The sequence below is a fragment of the Primulina tabacum genome, chromosome 4 (genome assembly GCF_025594145.1).
Source record: "Primulina tabacum isolate GXHZ01 chromosome 4, ASM2559414v2, whole genome shotgun sequence".
Taxonomy (NCBI): domain Eukaryota; kingdom Viridiplantae; phylum Streptophyta; class Magnoliopsida; order Lamiales; family Gesneriaceae; genus Primulina; species Primulina tabacum.
This window is the reverse complement of record NC_134553.1, coordinates 9,084,953-9,104,728: the sequence shown is the minus strand read 5'-3', so window position 1 is coordinate 9,104,728 and position 19,776 is coordinate 9,084,953. Positions and strand designations below refer to the sequence as shown.

The 19,776-nt window shown below is 35.0% G+C and overlaps 2 protein-coding genes across 5 annotated transcripts; both read left to right on the top strand.

Moving 5' to 3' along the window:
• Positions 1–5,482: 5,482 nt before the first annotated feature.
• Positions 5,483–9,842, top strand: LOC142543032 (uncharacterized). 4 transcript variants are annotated; one of them, XR_012819622.1, is made up of 4 exons: positions 5,483–6,036; positions 6,798–8,055; positions 8,510–8,554; positions 8,658–9,842. XR_012819622.1 is itself a non-coding variant. In XM_075649995.1 (2 exons), the coding sequence occupies exons 1-2, from the start codon at positions 5,505–5,507 to the stop codon at positions 7,949–7,951; spliced, it is 1,686 nt and encodes a 561-aa protein (XP_075506110.1). In that variant the 5' UTR covers positions 5,483–5,504; the 3' UTR covers positions 7,952–8,475. The 4 variants fall into 4 exon arrangements, 1 of the variants encoding a protein (XP_075506110.1); XR_012819623.1 differs by lacking the exon at positions 8,510–8,554; XR_012819621.1 differs by having other exon boundaries at positions 8,510–9,842.
• Positions 9,843–13,961: 4,119 nt separating this feature from the next.
• Positions 13,962–17,564, top strand: LOC142543031 (protein TIFY 8-like). The gene is made up of 6 exons (XM_075649994.1): positions 13,962–14,451; positions 15,164–15,351; positions 15,522–15,970; positions 16,071–16,158; positions 16,794–16,992; positions 17,240–17,564. The coding sequence occupies exons 1-6, from the start codon at positions 14,256–14,258 to the stop codon at positions 17,323–17,325; spliced, it is 1,206 nt and encodes a 401-aa protein (XP_075506109.1). The 5' UTR covers positions 13,962–14,255; the 3' UTR covers positions 17,326–17,564.
• The last annotated feature ends 2,212 nt before the right edge of the window (positions 17,565–19,776 follow it).

Genomic DNA, 19,776 nt, shown 5'->3' with positions numbered 1-19,776 from the left:
TATGGCGCATGTGCAAGAGAATATAGATTCATGAGAAAAGTCGTATCTATTGATGATACATGGTTGAAAGGAAAGTACGATGTTACTTTACTTGTTGCCTCAGCACAAGATGGAGATTTTCATCAATATCCTTTGGCTTGTGCTGTTGTTGATGTAAAATCCATTGCTTCATGGAGTTGGTTTTTGACGAAGCTCTTGGAAGTAGTGGTTGATGAGGATGAGTTGGTGATTATCTCAGACAGACATCCAGGTATCATTGCTGCAGTTGCCGATGTTTAAAAAAGTGCACATCATTGCCATCATAGTCACAAAATATGAATATTCGTTGCAAAAAGAAGGGTTGTACAGAAATGTTTATGCATTTAGCAAAAATTTACAAGCGAACCGACTTTGACGTGGAGTACGAAAAGTTTAAGAAAATATATCCTAATGCTGCAAAGGTTTTGGATGAAAGTGATTCATTGGATCGATGGACTCGAGCATATAGCCCAAGATCTCAGTATAACATTATGACAACGAATGGTGTTGAATCTATAAATGCAAGATAGCGTGAAGAAAGACAACTTTCAATCATTACACTACTAAATTCTTTGCAGACATTGACTACATCTTGGTTTTCAAGGTATTGAAATGCATCTGTCGCATCAACATCAAATTTCACTCCAACTGTTGAATCGATTCTGCGTGAAAAGTTTAATAATGGTCGGGGATATCAAGTTTATGAGCTGGGCCATCTTGAGTTCAATGTTCGAAGTGCTACAAATAGTGACATTGTGGATTTGGAATCGAAGAGACGTACCTGTAGAGAATTTGATATTGACAAGATTTCATGTTCTCATGCAATTGCAGCGAGTTACTTTTGTGATGTTAATTTTTATTCCTTGTGCTCAGAATATTATTTTGTTATGATATGGTCCTTAGCATATTCTGAGCTCATTTATCCTGTTCTGAATCAGAATGAGTGGCCACTTGATGATATGTTAGTACTGCCAGCTGTGATCAAGAGAAGACGTGGAAAAAAAAAAACAGAACATATTTTCATCAATTGGAGAATTTGGTAGAAGATAGGGTTGAATGATATGTAATTTGTTTGAATTTAAAGACAATCGATTTGATTTTATTAATATGTAATGTGTTTGTGGTGAATTTTTAAATTTGGGTCGAGTGGGTGGTGAGTGGGTCGAGTGAACAAGATTGTAACATGTTTGCGATCGATTTTTAAGTTTGGGTCGAGTGGGTGGTGAGTGGATCTATTTTGGTTCGAGTGGGTCGAGTGGTGGTGTTTGGGTTTTGGTTTAGGGTTTGGGTCGAGTTTGGGTCAATTTGGGTTGAGTGGGTAGAGGGATTTTGAGTTTTGATTATATTGTAATATATCATTCATTTTAAATATAATTAGGATGTAAATATATATAAAAAAATTTATTTGTGTAAACATTTTAATATGAGTTATTTATTATAATTTAAGTATGTTAGTTAAAAAAATTCATAACAATGGTAGATGAATGTATCATTTACTCTAGCAATGAGAGTTGAATTTTTACTTGACTAAAATTCTTAACAAAATTCATAATTCCGCTAAAATTCTTAACAAATTTCATAACAATAGAACCTAAATATTCATAACAAATTTCATTACATTTACATGTTCAATTGACTGGGAATGTTTAATGTATCTCGACATGAACGAATTGAATGTTTAATGTATCTCGATGGGTCGAGCCTCCATATTACTTGTACACTGAGCGTGGGTCGAGCCTTCGTGACGGGGTTGAGCCACCTCCATGGTCTGGCTCGACCCAAAATCTCTTAGGCCCGACCCACACGACCCAATTTGGGTCGTGTGGGTTGAGCCTATGAGATTTTGTGTGGATCGACCCACTCGACCCCTGGCTCGACCCACATATCCCCATCCTCGACCCAATGAATTGTTTTCATTGTTTAAAATAGATTGAATGTACTGAAACTATAAAACTCTAATCAAAACTTCTTAAATGATAACATAAATTCAACTAAAAATCAATATAAAATATCATATAATTGTTTTAATCCAAGGACCGTAATTTATCCCAAATACAACAACAACAACGATAATGCATAAATTCCTCGATCTTCTCATCGTTCAATTGATATGCATTATATCTGAACATAGTATACGCTGCTGGCGCTAAACAGTAAACTCCACATTCACCGCTGTAATAAAAAACTAACATAAAATGTACATTGATATATACTAAACCATAATGAAATAATAATTTTTAAAATAAAAAAATTTAACCTGATTTTTTGAGTAGGAAAATTATCTGCCTAACTATGTTTCATCTTTCAGAAGCACCACTGACATCCAACATATGTGGAAGCATAAGCGACAAAGGGTTAATAAGCTTAAGTAATGTCTTGCCCAACCTATCTACGCTACGGTTTGAATCCATGATCGTGATCTTCTTAATTTTAGGCAAAACTTTTAACAAAACCCAATGTCCGGGAAGATGAAATGTATCAAAATTATTTTGGTTTGATTCTATGGAATAGTTGGCCACTCACCAATTTCTGCTCTCATATAGGGTATCAAACATTCTTTATTATTCTGTCCACACACATTGAAAGCACTCGAAACCAGCTGATGAAAATCGACGTCCATCAATGACACGTCCTGTGACATTAAATGTGAGTACGCCCTTTGTAATTGGAGTAACCCTCGACAACATTTTTCAGTATGCTGAAAGTGATAAAGTGAAATATGTTAATTATTATCTCAATGTACTGAACAAAAAAGAAAATAAGAAAAAGCTTATTGTCTCATTCAACCAACAAGTAGGTGTCCCAATTCAAGAAACCACGTTCTATCGTAGGACTAATACAGCCCAGATATCCTTGTATTTTCCATACAAGAATTAATCTCAGCACTTACTCGAGCCCACGATCTATTGGCGAACATTCTAGCTCTCTTCTAGAAAGGCATAGACATCATATCATTTATAAGAAGATGATGTAGTTTTTTATATGTCATAGGCTTTTCCTCAACTGTGAACAATCTTAACTTATGACCCAAAGTTTTTCTCAAAAGCACGAGTCAAATATGGATCGCTCAGAAGTGGTGTATTTGGATCCACCTCATCCATTCTCATAAATGGAGTCTTTTCATGTGTTCGCCTTGATGTCTCGCCATAATCTGAGAGAATAATACATACAATTTTGTCATTTTTCATACTAACAATTAAAAATCATATAAATATCGATAAAACTTACCAACATTGGCACTCACTGAAGGCAATCTCCCAAACATATACAATTTTGTCATTTTTCATATTAACAATTAAAAATCATATAAATATCGATAAAACTTACCAACATTGGCACTCACTGAAGGCAATCTCCCAAACATATCCTTTAAACTCGAGATATCTGTCATCATATATTTCAATCGATTCATGATATCGGTTTGATCCTTTCGTATAGTCGCAACTTTATCCTCCAAACTTGACAAACGAATTTCACATATCTGCTAGAGATGTATGATCTCTATGCATAGATGTATATCATTGATAACGTGAACAAAGCATTTAAAAATGTATATACCAAGGTAAACAAAAAAAATTCATTTTATTTACTTTTTGTGTTATCTAATACAGTTTTGTTAACTGTTAACTAATTTGCATATTTAATGTTAATGATTAATATATGATATTTTGGGGATGCTCATTCCCACAACAGAGGAGCTGTTGTATGTGCATTATATGACCGACAATTTTGTTGATTCTAATAATGTGTTAATCAATCGCATTACAAAGTTGATTAGTCAGGGTATTAAAGTAGTGTGCAGTCAAGACCAATTAGGCGACCCATAGGATGAAGTGGATGTACATAATGAGGATCAACAGTTTCTCCGGCTATTCACATATACATACTCCAGATCATCTCGAGATATAGTCCGAAAATCTTCTCGGGCATCTGGTGGTCCTTCACACATGAATCAACCGTCTCCTCCATTGACTGACATGGAAGGGGAATGATTCTTACTCCATTTTGCTAATCAACCAATGACACATTCGAGGTATCGGTACATTGGAACCTTCCCGAAGTCTAGCAAACACTTCAACAATTGCTGGAAAATATTCATAGGCCAAAATCTAGCACAAAAAATAAACACATTTATTTGTATGATATAAAATAACAATGATATTTCATATAATGAACAATATTAAGTTACCTGTAAAGGATGAATATATCCACTTATATGGAAGCTACCGCACCCACTGAAATTTGGATCATTCCCATGCCGTGCGACCAAATTTTCATAGCTTCTGAACTTGCTTTCGATATCTTTTCCAAGTCTATAAAGTGCTTCTTCGAAAGCTATTGTACCTCATGGATAGTTAATAAAACTATCAAAGTTATTAACTAATGTAATTCATTCTAAATCCGCTCTATCATTTTTATTTTTTCTTTGTCTACTCAATACACATGTCGCGAACAAAAGACTAGCTATGAAATCCCCTAAACCTATATTGTTCTTCTACCAAAATGCCTAAATTCGTCTTCCTCATGTATCTCAGGATAAAAATTTGAACAATTTAGCCTCGTTAGCAAACAATACTCTAACAATGAAAACCGTAAAGATTGTTTACGATATATCATCTAAAATTCATTACATCCACTGTCATAAGTTTGTCTACTCATCAAAAACCATAACAATTGATTCGAATATTTATAATCCTTAGCACATAATTAAATTACCGAATTGTGTATACTAGACAAAATATTCTATTTCTTTCTCATTCAAAAATGATGCAATCTTCTTATAAATCTCAATGGATTTTGATCCTAAAATTAACTTACATTCAAAGAATTGATTCCTTCCAAGTTTAGTGAGGTAGTAAATCTGCAAAAAACAAAAATGTTATTAGTTGTCAAAATCTAAAATTAAATAGTGTTCATTTAAAAAAATTGTGTCGAGTCCTCGACCACGTGGGTCTAGCTGCGTCGAGCTTTTGTATTGGCAGAGTGTGGGTCGAGCTCGACCCAAGTTTGAAGAGCTCAACCCAGGTGGGTCGAGGCTCTTTACACTCTCCTGCGTCGATTGGTCGATCGCATCAATCGAATTCATGGGTCGAGTTCGACGCAATAAAATTCAAAATAAAAAGTTAATTTCTTACCAATACGTGATTCTCTCTTTCAATCTCTTGCAGAAAACTACCTTGTAAACTCATTGTTAGTCAGAAACCAGATTTGGTAAGTAGGATTGAGACGAAGAAGATATTTTGTGAAGATTGGGAAGGAATTGAGTGAAATGTGGATTGGATTGAGTTGAGTGAGACTGGGTCGTGTAAGTTTTTTATTTAATTAAATTATAAATTTTATTTATAATAAAATTAAAATAAAAATTTATATACACTAATAAAATAAATTAATTTTTAAACAAATTTTAAAAAAGGATAAAAAGGTACATTCACTCTCTTGTTTTTAATAAACACTTGCACGAATCCCGTTTTCCTCATTTTCCCCCTATGAACCGTCTTCCTCCCTCTTACCGCCGCCGCTCAATCCTCGATAAAGGCAACGCCCTCCATCGGAGATTCGAATCCGACCAACTCACCTTCTCAATCCCCATCCGCCCCCTTCCTCCTCCCTTAAACCCAACCCACCCTCCACTGACACCACAATCTCATCAAAACCCAAGCTCCTCAGACTTCGCCCGCATCTCCAGTTTGCTTTCAAATCCATCTATCCACCCTGGTCCTGCCCTGGAAGAGGCCTTAACTGCATCCCGAATCAATTGGCGCCCGAATCTTTTGCTGGATATTTTCAACCATTTTGATTCCTCTCCCAAGCCCCTGTTCACCCTCTTTCAATGGGCCAAAAAGCAACCCGATTATCAGTTCTCTAATCCTGTTTTCAATGCCGTGATTAATTCCCTTGGTAAGGGACGAGAATTCGATTCAGCTTGGCGCTTGATTCTTGATCAGGTAGACGGGGACGTGAGAGAAAGGCCGGATTTTGACACCTTTGCTATCATGATCAGGAGACATGCGCGTTCAGGTATATATGTTTTGTTATTCGAAATGTATTCACTACGTATGCCTTTTTGCCTTGCGTTATTTCACCTCCAGTTACTGGTTTCAGTGATTAAGTAGACATGTAATTCTCTGTTATCTCGAGTCTGAATTTATTTTCAGTAGCAAGCCGTTTTGTGTGATTTTTCTTTAGATGCTGTGATACGTGGGAGTGTGAGAGAAGTATCTTGTTCTACTAAGTAAACTATTTTTATATGTCTTTTGCGTAGGATTAATTGGCTACACGAAAAGTTGATTTTACTTGAATTTATCACTTATGGTGCATTTGGATAAATTTCACATGATTATTTCAGATATATGATTTCAAGTCCCTTGATTTGGATGGATTAAACTCGCTGTATATATCAATTTAAGAATTTCTAGTGTTGGTGTCATTTGAGATCTACATTTCAAATTATTTATAAAATCAAATCGATCAGTCCAAACACAACCTTAAGAGTATCGGATTGTTGTGCTAAAGATGTGTGTTGTATTATGTTTTAATTGGGTCTGTTGTGAACGTTTTAATGTAGGATAATTCTTGTTTATTGAATATCATCACGACATGGAGTTTGCATTAGAAAGCTGGCTACTTGTTAAATTGATTTCACAAAAATGTGTCAGTTTTCGCATCCGTAAAATACTGAGAATCTGCAAAGAAATATTCTAATTTTTCTTGTAAATTAGGTATGTCGTTTGGTCTGTATGGAACTATGAATCCTTTATTAATATCTGATGGGTATACAGGTAATCCTTTTGGTGCAATTCGAGCTTTTAAATACGCATCAACTTTGGGTATCTCCTGTCAGTTGAACTCTGAAAAGAATTTGTTGGAGATTCTACTAGATTCTTTGTGCAAAGAGGGACAAGTTAGAGTGGCCTCAGAGTATATTGATAAGTACAAGGTGGAAAATCCAAGCTGGTCACCATCTATTAGAATATATAATATGTTATTAAATGGGTGGTTTCGATTACGAAAGCTTAAACATGCTGAGCGGCTGTGGGAGCATATGAAAAAAGAGAATATCAAACCAACTGTAGTAAGCTATGGGACCTTGATTGAAGGATTATGCAGAATGCGCCGACCTGACATGGCAATGAATTTAATTGATGAAATGAAAATGGAAGGTGTTGAACCAAATGCGATTGTATATAATCCGATAATTGATGCCTTAGGAGAAGAAGGCAGGTTTGAAGAGGCACTGAGTATGCTAGAAAGGTTTTCAATTTTGGAATCAGGTCCCACAATTTCAACCTATAATTCGCTAGTGAAGGGTTTCTGTAAGGCTGGGGATCTGGTAGCCGCATGCAGGATACTTCAAACGATGTTAAATAAGAAATGTGTGCCGACTTTGACGTCTTATAACTATTTTTTTAGGTACTTCTCGAAATGCAGGAAACTAAAAGACGGTTTAACTCTTTATACCAAAATGATTGGACTTGGATACGAGCCAGATCGCCTCACGTATCACCTACTGGTGAAAATGCTGTGTAAGGAGCAGGAACTGGACCTAGCAATGCAGATTATTACAGATATGAGATCAAAGGGTTGTGATTTGGACTTGTCTGCTAGTACTATGCTGATCCACTTGCTGTGCAAATTGCGTTGTTTTGATGATGCTATTGCCGAGTTTGAGGACATGATTCGCCGAGGCATCATTCCTCAGTATCTCACATATCAAAGAATGAGCAATGAACTAAAGAGACGGGGAATGCCTGATAAGGCACAGAAACTCCATGACCTGATGTCATCAGTACCTCACTCGACAAAGTTACCTGATACACGTACTAGACAAAGGGTTTCTTCTCGTGAAAGAAGAACATGTATATTGCAGAAGGCCGAGGCAATGGCTGGGATCCTGAAGACGAGCAAAGATCGTAGAAAGCATGGAAAGCACTGACAATGCCGTCATCAATGTGCATAGAACTTTAGGTTGCATTTGGATGGATGAATTCGAAGATAGGGATTTCAAATCCATAATATCAAATCCATTAGTTTGTTTAGGTAAATTTACTTAACATTGAATTTCAAATTCAAATTAGTTATTTTTTGGATCAATTTTGTGGATTTCAAATTCTTCCCAACACGTGGCCCAAATACTTCTTCAAATCCAACCGCTACATAAGGTCAAATGAGGGGGAGATTGTTACGTTTCATCTATAAAATTTTTGAAATATGCTTCATTTTTTTGAAATAAGTTTGTCATTTTGTTGAATGCTGTTGTGTGAAATTATCTGATGTATACTGTTACTTTCTTTTCCAGTCATATTATGGTTTAAAATAAAGAGTTCTCAGGCTGATTTGATATTGGAAATTAGTGATGCCTAAGTGTCATTTATCAATCACGATAATGTTGTAATAAATAGTCTGTAGAGTTGGTGATAAACTAATCAGTTTTCTTTTTGTTATGCTGTTATAATTAAATTTAGATGCTGAAGTCATATTAATTTACTTTCAGGTGAATCCGCACACGCATCAGCTGAAACTTTGTGCCAAAGTTTTGGTACATCTTTGTGCAGCATGATTATTAATGCTTTCCGTTGCCAAAACAATTGATTTACATTCAAAAAGTCTGTTTTCTCTCATTTTTGTGAATCATTATACAGATTATTACAGGTATGAGATCAAAGGGTTGTGACTTGGACTTGTCTGCTAGCACCATGCTGATCCACTTGCTGTGCAAATTTCGTCGTTTTGATGATGCTGTTGCCGAGTTTGAGGACATGATTCGCGAGGCATCATTCTCAGTGTCTCACATATCAAAGAATGAGCAATGAACTAACGAAACGGGGAATGCCTGATAAGGCACAGAAACTCCATGATCTGATTTCATCAATACCTCACTCGACAAAGTTACCTGATACACGTGCTAGACAAAGGGTTTCTTCTCGTGAAAGAAGAACATGTATATTACAGAAGGCCAAGGCAATGGCTGGAGTCCTGAAGACAAGCAAAGATCCTAGACAGCTTGGAAAGCGTTGACAATGCCATCATCAATGTGGATGGAACTTTAGGTTGCATTTGGATGGATGAATTTGAAGACAGAGATTTCAAATTTATAATAACAAATCCATTAGTTTGTTTAGGTAAATTCACTTAACAATGAATTTCAAATTCAAATTAGTTATTTTTTAGATCATTTTCGTGGATTTCAAATTCTTCCCAACACGTGGTCCAATTGCTTCTTCAAATCCAACAGCAACATAAGGTCAAATGAGGGGGAGATTGTTGCGTTTCATCTATAATTTTTTTGAAATTTTGGTTCATTTTTTTAAAATAAGTTTCTTCAACCAAAATGCATTAGACCGTCTCTCACCTCAAATTCTCTTTTTCATCTCTGACAATCGATTCATGACGGTCGATGGATGAGGTTGAAGGGAAAGATAACTTGACAGAAGTTTAGTTCTTGTAACTAAATGTCTAGTAGGTTAACAAAGTGCTACGGGGGATCAAAGACGCCTGAAGATACCCACAATATTACAGAACTCGGGGTTGAAGGATTCTGGTTAACTTATTTGTATCAAGTGATGATGGATTGAAAATGATTCGAACCCAACATAAAATTGCCCGCTATGCTAGTCTGGATGTCATTTGCTGGCATATTTGTGGGCGGTGTTCGACCCGCTCGCTGGAGACTATTTGCTCGATGGACGACCCTGGAGCAATTCTGACTCAATGCTACTGCGACTCGAGTGGAAAATTCTACCCGTTCAAGCCATGGTTTATATGAGTATTGTGTTTCATCTTATTTTGTGGCTTGATTCGTCAGCATTTTGGCAGTGTATATCGAATTATTGTTGACCCCATATTGTTAATCGTCACCTTTTGTCGAATGAATGGAGACACTATTGTCTCCGGTCTTCTTCGTAACGTAATATAATGAAATTCATTGGGAAGTGTATTGTATATTCTAAACAGGTTCTTAATCGAATCAGTCACCTAAAATAAGGATCAAGATCGCTTGAGCACGATACTAACATCTGTGATGTAAACACCATGTTTCATTAGTAAGGACATGGAGATATCCATTCATACAGATGAGTGATTATATGATGATGCACTGAACAAATCTCCATCGGAATGTCCAAATGATTCTCACTTATAAAGTGGAATGATCCGTGATTATGGTTGTACACTATTAGTCCCTTGACCCGAGATAATGTAAGGACTACGCGTACTAGCATACACTTTGATATGTTATCTGATGAGTTAATAGAACGAAGAATCTCTGACCAGAGTAAGACATGTGCATTTTGGAATGTGTTTCCTCAGTTGCATATACCATGTCACTATTACTACTCAAAGATAAACCACATCGTTATCGAATTCATATGCTACTCTAGATATACCAATTGTTGTAGATTCGATCGGGATATATGAGTTGAAGGGATCGTACTGTACGCTAACCATGATTTAAGGTTTTTGCAAGCACTATCAGCGTTACCTAGGGGATCATGAGGTGATGCTACTAGACGTTCTTACCATGATCCGATGGGTACAATCAGAAATGAGCTCTGACATTCTTGATCAAGGAATTGATGAAAAGAATGAGGCTAATTAGGATAAATCTGAATAAGAATAAATGTTATTCTAAATCATAAGAAGATATAAACCCACAACTAGCTGTATCACTGAACCATTGAGGGTCACAAACATATCAGACTCTGTGTTCCCGTTGAGAAATTCGAAGTTCAAGGAGTTGAATTTGACGACTATAGTTTGATGGAGATCGAACATGATGATTATAAAGAAGTTTATAAGTTGCCATAATATGAAAAAAATGGAAGTTAGCTATGATGAAAGAGAATGAAACTGTCTGTTTTGGTGAATGAGTTCACTAAACTAGCAGCTACTCAATATGGTAAGTGAAAATTTTGATATTCAAAATTTTATATTTTCATTATATGAACAAGATTTGTATCTTTACACATCGGCGCTGTTGGATCGTTGATCGTGATTATGATAAGTTCAAAATCATTTAATTAGTGAATTTAGAATCTACTGATTTAATGATAGTACTAGTAGTAATGACTACTAATATATACAAATTATCATAAAATATTCTGGAGGGGTCCAGAATTTATTAACTGCTAATTTAATTTGATAAATTGAATAATTGTTATGTAATTTAATTAATATATTTATGCGTATATTAAAATTGCATGTGTAAATATATTGATGTTTATATATACATTTTATATGGAGATATAAAAATGTGTATATATATTATTAATATATCATGCATTACCAGAGTTGATAAATATACGATATATTAATAATATGATAATTTATTTAATGAAAATTAAGAGTCTTGGTAAGACGAGGATTAGAAATCCTGATGGAAGAAGGACTCCAAGATTCCTAATGTAACTAGAAATCAATCTTTATAAATATTTCATTGAGGGTCATATGAAATAAAAGTTTTCGCACACAATAACAAGCACAAAATTTCACCAAAATCTTCCCCCTTCCAAGCAAAGTTTCGGCCACCTCAAGGAATTTTTGAGAAAAATTTCGGCCAACACTTTCTCTCACCGCCGCGTCTCTCCGACACTGCACGGACTCCGGATTTTGAAAATTCGGACGTTCCAGTTTCAACGCAAAATTGTTTGTGATTATTAGTATAATCCAAATAAGAAACAAAATATCTGATCATGGACCTAATTTGACGATAAAAAAGCAGATATTCGTTCGAAATGAGATACAAGAAGGATAATCTCCACTAATCCCAGATTGATTTGAATTCCATCGTTTAGAACGCACGTGTATACAATCTAAACACCCTATGGATGTTTAAATAACATATGACACCCAAAGAAAGTTTCGAACGTGTCGAAATTAAAAATTTAAAACTTTCACTGCGTCTTAGATGCGAGAAAACAGTACACAAACATTGAATCTATTGGTGGTCGTACAACACATCTACTCTTGTTGGAGATTGTGCGGAACATTAATGCCATTGAAGTCGAAGACTAAGACCACGCACGTTAAGTTTGACATCTGAAAAATGGAAAATGACATGAGAAAAAATTGCATTGTTTGATTATATAATAATATATATTATACGATGTCCTACTCTCTAGTCTGTTAGGGACGTGACCTGGAATTTAATTTACGAACATATTTTCAGTGTGTGATGCCTATTACTTTCCACATATCCAAAAATTTAAATGCAAAATGCAACACCCAAATAATTTCAGAATATTGGGAGAAAAAATTTATTTTTAAAAAATATTAATTATGAAAATTGATATTTTCCAACGTTCAATGTGAGGAAGCAAATTGTATTAATAAAAAAGGGATTGGGGTCATTGTGGTCCGTACAATTATCAGTAAATTGTGGATGCGGTAGTCTACATGTTAATAAATACGATGTTTACTTATCGGCGGAGTACAAGTATGCAATGTTCAAGAGTAACTAAACTGGTTTATTTTATAGAAGCGGTTCAACTTATTGGATCGTTTAGTAAGACGATTAGATCGGAAAATTATAATATTATATAAAATAATAATATAATATAATAAAAATATGTTTTAAATTTTAAAATATTAAATATGTATATAAATAATAAATATATATATTTATGAGAGTTCAAAATGAAAACAATCGTACATATAATCAAATATATTAATATCTATACTTTCATGCAAAAAAATAAATCAAAGTAAGCTTAATAATACTAAAATAACACTTTTAGCAAAGTTCAAAAGCTAAATTATTATATATATATCTAAAAATAAAATTTTAAAAAAATATATAAGAAAATAAATAAATTTTAAAAAAATTAAAAAGTTTTTCACCGGTCATACCGATTTTTCACCGGTTCTTGACAATTTTGACTGATTCTGACTGGTTTAACCGTTAAAATGGTTAATCGAATGAGTATAGATTGGACCAATGGCCGGTTCGTGATTTCAAAAACATTGCAAGTATGCATGTTTGTGTTATGTGCATCCCCTTGCTTTAATAACAATTTTTGTAAAAAATATATATATTTTGCATAGTAAATCTTTTTTTTGAAATATGCTCATTATATTAAATTTGTACACCATATTTTTTTGACGGTCAAATCTTGTAATTTATTGAAAAATTAAGATGTTTTTTGTTACAAGATGAATTAACCAAAGAGGAAAATCCTCAATCTCCCACACGAAGTGAGACGAGGATGAAATAGTAAAAGCATCAATTGAATGGGCAATGGCATTTGCCGATTATCTAATATGACTAAAAGTAATGTTACTTTGAGAGTCCAATAAAATTTTTATATCTGTAGCTATGAACCTAACATAACTGAGATTCTCTTCTGACCTTGTGACTGTTTACACTGCTAGAAGAGAGTCTGATGTAACTTGATGAATCGATAAGTTGTGCATTTGAGAGATCTTTAAACTACCTTCAATAACGAGAAGTTCAACACACGTAATTTGTACACCATATTGATGGAACTGTACTCCCGAGTGTGTATTAAAAAACTTCTTGCCTAAAGTACTAATCTTTTATCTCTTCTACAAAAGCACTATTTTGTTGATAATGTAAACAAATTACCAGATCACATCATATGGAAAAAGGGGTCGTAGTGTGGCAACGCCAGGGACGTAGTCACTGTTTTATATTCATGTCATGATATCTTTTCATCACTATGTTTCTCATGTATTAACGATCATAATATTTTTTATGCGAAAACAAAATTGACCCAACAAGCACGCGAAATTCTATATTCATGATCAATATGTTTTTTGTGAAACGATCTTACAGATTTTTATCCGTGATAACGACGAATCAATCATATTTGTATTTTTATTAATACACAATGATAAATCTTTAAGGTAACTCTGGAAATAACAATATTAGTTTTATATATCAATAATATTGACAAGAAAGCACGTTTGTTATCTGTAAATGCCTCATAAAAGACAAGGCTTTTTCCTTTCTTCCCACTAGCAAAAGACAATTGTGATTCACAGTTGTCTTTTTCTGATAATCGTGCTCCCACTTGAGTGTTTATTTTCTGCGTTTCATACTAAAGATTCTAACTTTACCTTCTTGAAACCCCTTAAGCCAACGGCCACAAACAATTTTTTTTTTGTTGGGGGATGGAAAATTGGTTTGTGATTCAAAAGGGGTGATTTTGGAGTCGTATAATTTTCTCATTTTTTGCTGTTTATGTGATCTTTTTTCTATTTATTGTTGTTGTTTGTGTTTTATGGCTCATGCTCCGAGCAATAGTAAGAACACGGAAGCAAATGGTAATATTAGTGCTGGCGGTGATACTGAAGTGAAATCCGCCACTTTTCATGACTTTCTTGGTAACAAGGGCAAACATCAAGTGTCTACGACCGGTGTGGGAACCCGGCCGCCTCCGGATTTCTCGGTGTCGGCTACTTCCGAGCAGGCCTCTGGTAGGAAGAAACCATTAAATACCTATTTTTACTTTGTTTTATTTATTGTAGTATCTTGTAACTGTTGTGTTTGTTGAGTAGCGGGCTTGTCTTTGATTCCTTTTATTTCTGGACATTTAGTATTTGAGTAGTTCAATTGATATAATTTTAACTGTGTGAGAGTGAGTGCTCTAGATTTTTATTTTCAAATGATGGAGTGACCTCGAATCTTCAGGGATTTGGCAACTAAGGATTTTAATTTATTCTGCATATTTAGCCCTATAAGTTTGAATTTGCATAAAAGTTGATTCTCGAGTTCTTTACTCACACAAAGCTATTTCGGTGGATTGGAAGGTTGGTACTTTTGGCAACGGAGTAGCTCTGTGTGTGAGGTCATTGATGGATTAGTTCTCTTGATACTGTTATCTTGTGTACATATAAAAAATTCGAAATGAAGCTGCTAGGCATAGTAGAGTTTCGTGAAAAGGTTATTGATTTATTTCTACAGTTTCAGAGAAGACTGCTAAAGTGAAACATGTGTACATTATATTATATTTTTTGAGCAAAAGTTTATCGCACGATAGCAGTTGACATTTGTTGAAGATAATTTAAGTAGGCAGCTTACTATGTATTGTTGGCAATTAGTATTGTTATGATTTCGAGATTATTGTGATGACTTGATGGATCCTTGAGAAATTAATGGTTTCAAAGTTTTTTACACCAATCATGACAGAGAGACATGTAAATAGTCATTTGGAGGGTATACCTTTCTATGGATCAAGAGGCGAACTTATGGGGCCTGAAACTAGCTACAGATTCAGTGGAAACAAGCGAAGTAACTCTGACTCCTTTATGGTGTCGTCAAGAGATAAATTGCCACAAGGACAACCAGATTCACAAGATAATCCTGTTTTGACAAAGGTGTGCTCTTTCTTATTTATTCCCTTTATAGTTTCAATTGTCTCTCTTGAAGATTAGCTCTTATCGACCCCTGAAAAATAGTGCTTAAGATTCTGATGCCTTTTGCTGGCTGAATTACTTTAGCACAACGTAATCTACTAATCTCACATCGAATTTCTTTTCAAGCTCAGATCATGCGATATTCGGGGGGAGAACAGCCTAGGCAACCACACGATGAGGATACCTTTGGCACACATCAATTGAGGCCCATTCCATCCTCATTTATATCGCAGTCATCCCATGGTGGGAGAACTGATGCTAACAATCCCAAGTGGGATAGAGCTATACCGGGGAATCTTGGATCGGGGTTGCAATATCCTCCACGTTCTGGTCAGGTTGCACCATTTGGATACCAGACACTCTCTAGTAAGATTAGAGACACAAATGTGGGTACTTCTGTTGTATCGCAGACAGCTGCCGATGAAGGATCTAGAACTGGAATAAAAGGTTCAGGAATTTTGAGCTCAACTAATACAATCGGAGGTATCTCAGGGAGACAGCCTTCGGGTGTGCTCGTACGTAGGGGTGAACAAAAGTCTGGGATTTGTGTATCTGAACCAGAGTCTTCTATTTCTCCCAGGTTGATTTGGGTGACGTGTGTTGTATTTGATAGCATTCTTGAGTATCAACTCTGAGTCTAAATGAATTTTGATTGTTCAATCTCTATTACTTTATGGCAGCCAACGCGCAACCGAGTCTGCTGGTCGTCAGATGACTATATTTTATGGTGGTCAAGCGCACGTTTTTGACAATATTCATCCAAATAAGGTTTTTTCTACATCTTTTAGAAGTTATTACGAATATTGTCTATAATTCTAGTGCTCTTTGATGGAAAATTAGACTGGTTAGTGCTAATATTTACTTGGATACACTTGACAACTGACACCTCTAATCAATGTGATTTTATCTGAAGCAATTATAAGTTCTCTCTCCTCCTCCTTGAAATAGGAGTATACACATTCCTCAATAGCTTGTAAACATTGAGCTCTTTTAGTGCTATATCATCAGAATTTTTTTTGAAACCGCTTTTCTTAGAAGCTCGAGCTTATGGGAGAGGATCTTAACTATTGTTTTATATTTGACACTAGCGAAATGTAAGGTATAGATTGAGGAACATAGATTTGAAATCAATATCCAGACGGATAGGTCTTATACAATGCATGTCAAAAAATAATCATAGATGGTCAATCCAAAGAAATATATACAAGGGTTGCTTGTCAAAAGTTTTGAACTTGCTACTTTTTCATTCTGATATCGTGTCAGAAATCATTTTTTCTAAAACTCAAGCTCATGAAAGGTTATGTACAATAATAGGCAACACTAACAAATTATTGTTTGATATCATATATAATAACCGGACATTATCTCTGAAAATCCGTCGCATTCTCTGTGGTATACATCAGGCAGATGTTATAATGACTTTGGCTGGATCAAATGGAGGATCTTGGTCTACAGCATATACTTCTAATTTGGCAGTCAGACCCTCCACTGGAGAAAACCAAATGCCTTGTGTTAATGAGAACGATGTGGCAATTTCTATACTGAGGGAGTTGCAAGGGAGATCATCTGACAAAGAGGATGTCTACCATGGTTTTAGCTCTGGTAATGAACCAATGTTTATCCCTTTTGTTTACCTTCTTGCACTATGATATATGTTCGCATGTATTTAATTGAAGAAATTAAATGGTACTCCATTTCTTTTGAACGTAACATCAGTCAACCTGTTTTCACTACTTTCTGAAAATTATTTTTCATGAAGACATCACCTGCTGAAGGTATAATTATGAATTTTCTTGATATAGCTAGAATGCAAATATGCTGATGTTAAAAAACCATATCGATGTTGTAGGAAATTATCAAGCGGGCATCAGAACCAAGGAAAAAACTGCCTCATTCAAAGAATCTAAAATTGGTGCTGGAGAAAAACCCGGGTAGTAATGGTGACATGCCACCTTTTGAACTATGAACACCATTGGATACCAAACATGATCCGAATGGACTCGGTCTTCAATTATATTCTGTTGATCCTGCTGCTGTTTCTCACGATCTTGAAATTAGGCATTATTAAGCTTTCATGTAGTCGTGTTTTTTTAATGAAAAATTGTATATGGTTCTGTTTCTTTGCGACTCTGAGGAGGTTGAACTATCCAAATGCATTAGAAATTCACTTTTAACTCTCCTTCCACTCATGCCAGTTCAGGGCATAGGGATTAAACATTCCACAAGTTGATGTTTCCACCTAGAAATTGCCCCATTATCGAAGCCACAATCAGATATGGGTACCACACCATCTCTGAAAGGCTGCGACTATCCATTGCCAAAATTCTAACAGGAACCCCATCAAGATGGACAGTGGCAGAGCCAAAACATTGAGATGAAGGAACAAGTCAAAAAATTTTTTGGAGCGGCAAATTTTAGGTACTAGAAAAATGCCATAAAAGATAATTTTTGTTGGTCTTGGAGATGCCCCTGCTGGATCCATTCCTGCAGATGGGCTTCGGAGACTAAAATCGATTTAAGTCAAACAAGGATGAAAATGCAGGGATAACCTTACTTGGTTCTATCTGCTTGCACAAAATCCTCGCATGTCTTATTGACAGTGAGACTGGACAATCTCCTGAAATTTCTGAGGAACATTCTCTATAAATCAATTTCTGTAGAGATTCCATTTGACACCCACCAACAGTTATAGACAAATTTTAGGAAATCGTTCTATGTTCGAGTAATCTTAGCCCGAAGGTTTCGTTTCTTGCACGTTCTTCCTGGAATTAAAAGGATGCAATATAAGTATGTGTACACTCTGGTTACTGGAATGATGGTAAGTTGATAATTATTAAATTTTTTAATCATCATTGTTCATTATATAAACCGGTTTGATATGAGCAACAAGTGAAAAACTATAATTCCATTTAAAGTAACGATGATGTTTTACCATATATGTCTTTAACATATAAACTTATTTACAAAAACACCGTAACAGTGCAACGCCCGGTAAGGTGAAAAATAGAGTCCGACTGGAGATGGCTTGATATAATGAAATAAATAATCTTGGCAATTGATTACTACGAACGAGAGTCGCTCGGTCGTGTCAGTCGAATTTTACAGACTTCTCCTTACAGTCTAGCCACTCGGCGTCAACCGATAGTTTCTGTCACAGATTCCTTCAACAATAACTAGCATAACTTTATTTCGTATTCAACCTCAAGACGTAAAGTAATATATTTTATTTGACATAAGCATAACATGATAAGGACTAAAGTATGTTGATTTTATTTAGACATACTAAATATTATTATATTAACAACCTCTTGTAGAGGACAAAATAACCTGTTTAGCTATTAATTGTAGCTGAAAATACGGTACACATAAATTGAAATAAAATATTACAATATTTATTTGAAAAAAAATTGAAGAAATGACCGATACTCCCAACTTTCTTACGTCTTGGTACTTATAAAAGCCTCTTTTGTATTTGAAATTCGAACTTATAATTTATTTCATTATTGCTTTCCAATTGTTGCCGACATCTTGTAGTGGGTGGTTTTTTCTTTCATTGGTTAATGATCATGTATTTTTGTGGTGGTTCGGTTACTTATCACATTAATCTTTCGTTTTTGAGATCTCTGAGGAAAATGCTTTTTGTGTGGTACCTCACTTGGACTTATCTCCGTAAGAAACTTTTTGGTCAGATATTGGTCTAAAATCTTTCTTGAGTTCTGGTAATTTCTGGTTTGAGCATTCTGGGAAATTCTTATCTGAACATCTTTCAATGTGAGCCATATTACAAAATTTTCGACGAGTCTCTTTGCTCCCGACCACTTGTTATTCCACCGAAAATTTCTTTTCTTTTCAAATATATCTTCTGCAAATCATGTAGTTTTTTATGTCATTTATTTAACATGAAATATCAATTAACTAATTTTGATAAAATTTAAATGGAAACGTGACTTTGTCCATCTCTCTGAGACAAACACATAATCCTCATGTTTTTTTGGTAGAGATGTCATCTTCAGTAAGTGAAGCAAAAAAAGATGTTTCATTTACTGGAGGATCATGATTAATTTACATTCATATCTGGCTTCTTGAGCTTGATGAAATAGAAAGCCTCGTGTGAGTATTTCCCAGCGGTTTTGGTGTTATAATAAAGAAGTATAGCTCCAAAATATCTCCTCCTGACAAATAGTTGTTATCCGCCCTTGTTTCATGTACAACTTCCTGAGTCCATCTTGGTAGTTAAGATCTTTCTGGAAAACTTGATGATGTGGTATAGATCGAAGAAAAACTCCAAAGGCATACCATATATTGACGTCTTTGGGATGAGAATTAGGTTTCATCCAAATTTCTTGGATATTTTCTTGATACATCCACATGTCCAGTAGCCGGATT

Excerpts from the sequence above, each read along its gene's own strand:
- LOC142543032 (XM_075649995.1), top strand. The coding sequence starts at position 5,505 with ATGAACCGTCTTCCTCCCTCTTACCGCCGCCGCTCAATCCTCGATAAA. Across the intron at positions 6,037-6,797 it reads CAGGAGACATGCGCGTTCAG|GTAATCCTTTTGGTGCAATT; the intron begins GTATATATGTTT and ends ATGGGTATACAG.
- LOC142543031 (XM_075649994.1), top strand. The coding sequence starts at position 14,256 with ATGGCTCATGCTCCGAGCAATAGTAAGAACACGGAAGCAAATGGTAAT. Across the intron at positions 14,452-15,163 it reads TACTTCCGAGCAGGCCTCTG|AGAGACATGTAAATAGTCAT; the intron begins GTAGGAAGAAAC and ends CAATCATGACAG. Across the intron at positions 16,159-16,793 it reads ACAATATTCATCCAAATAAG|GCAGATGTTATAATGACTTT; the intron begins GTTTTTTCTACA and ends GGTATACATCAG.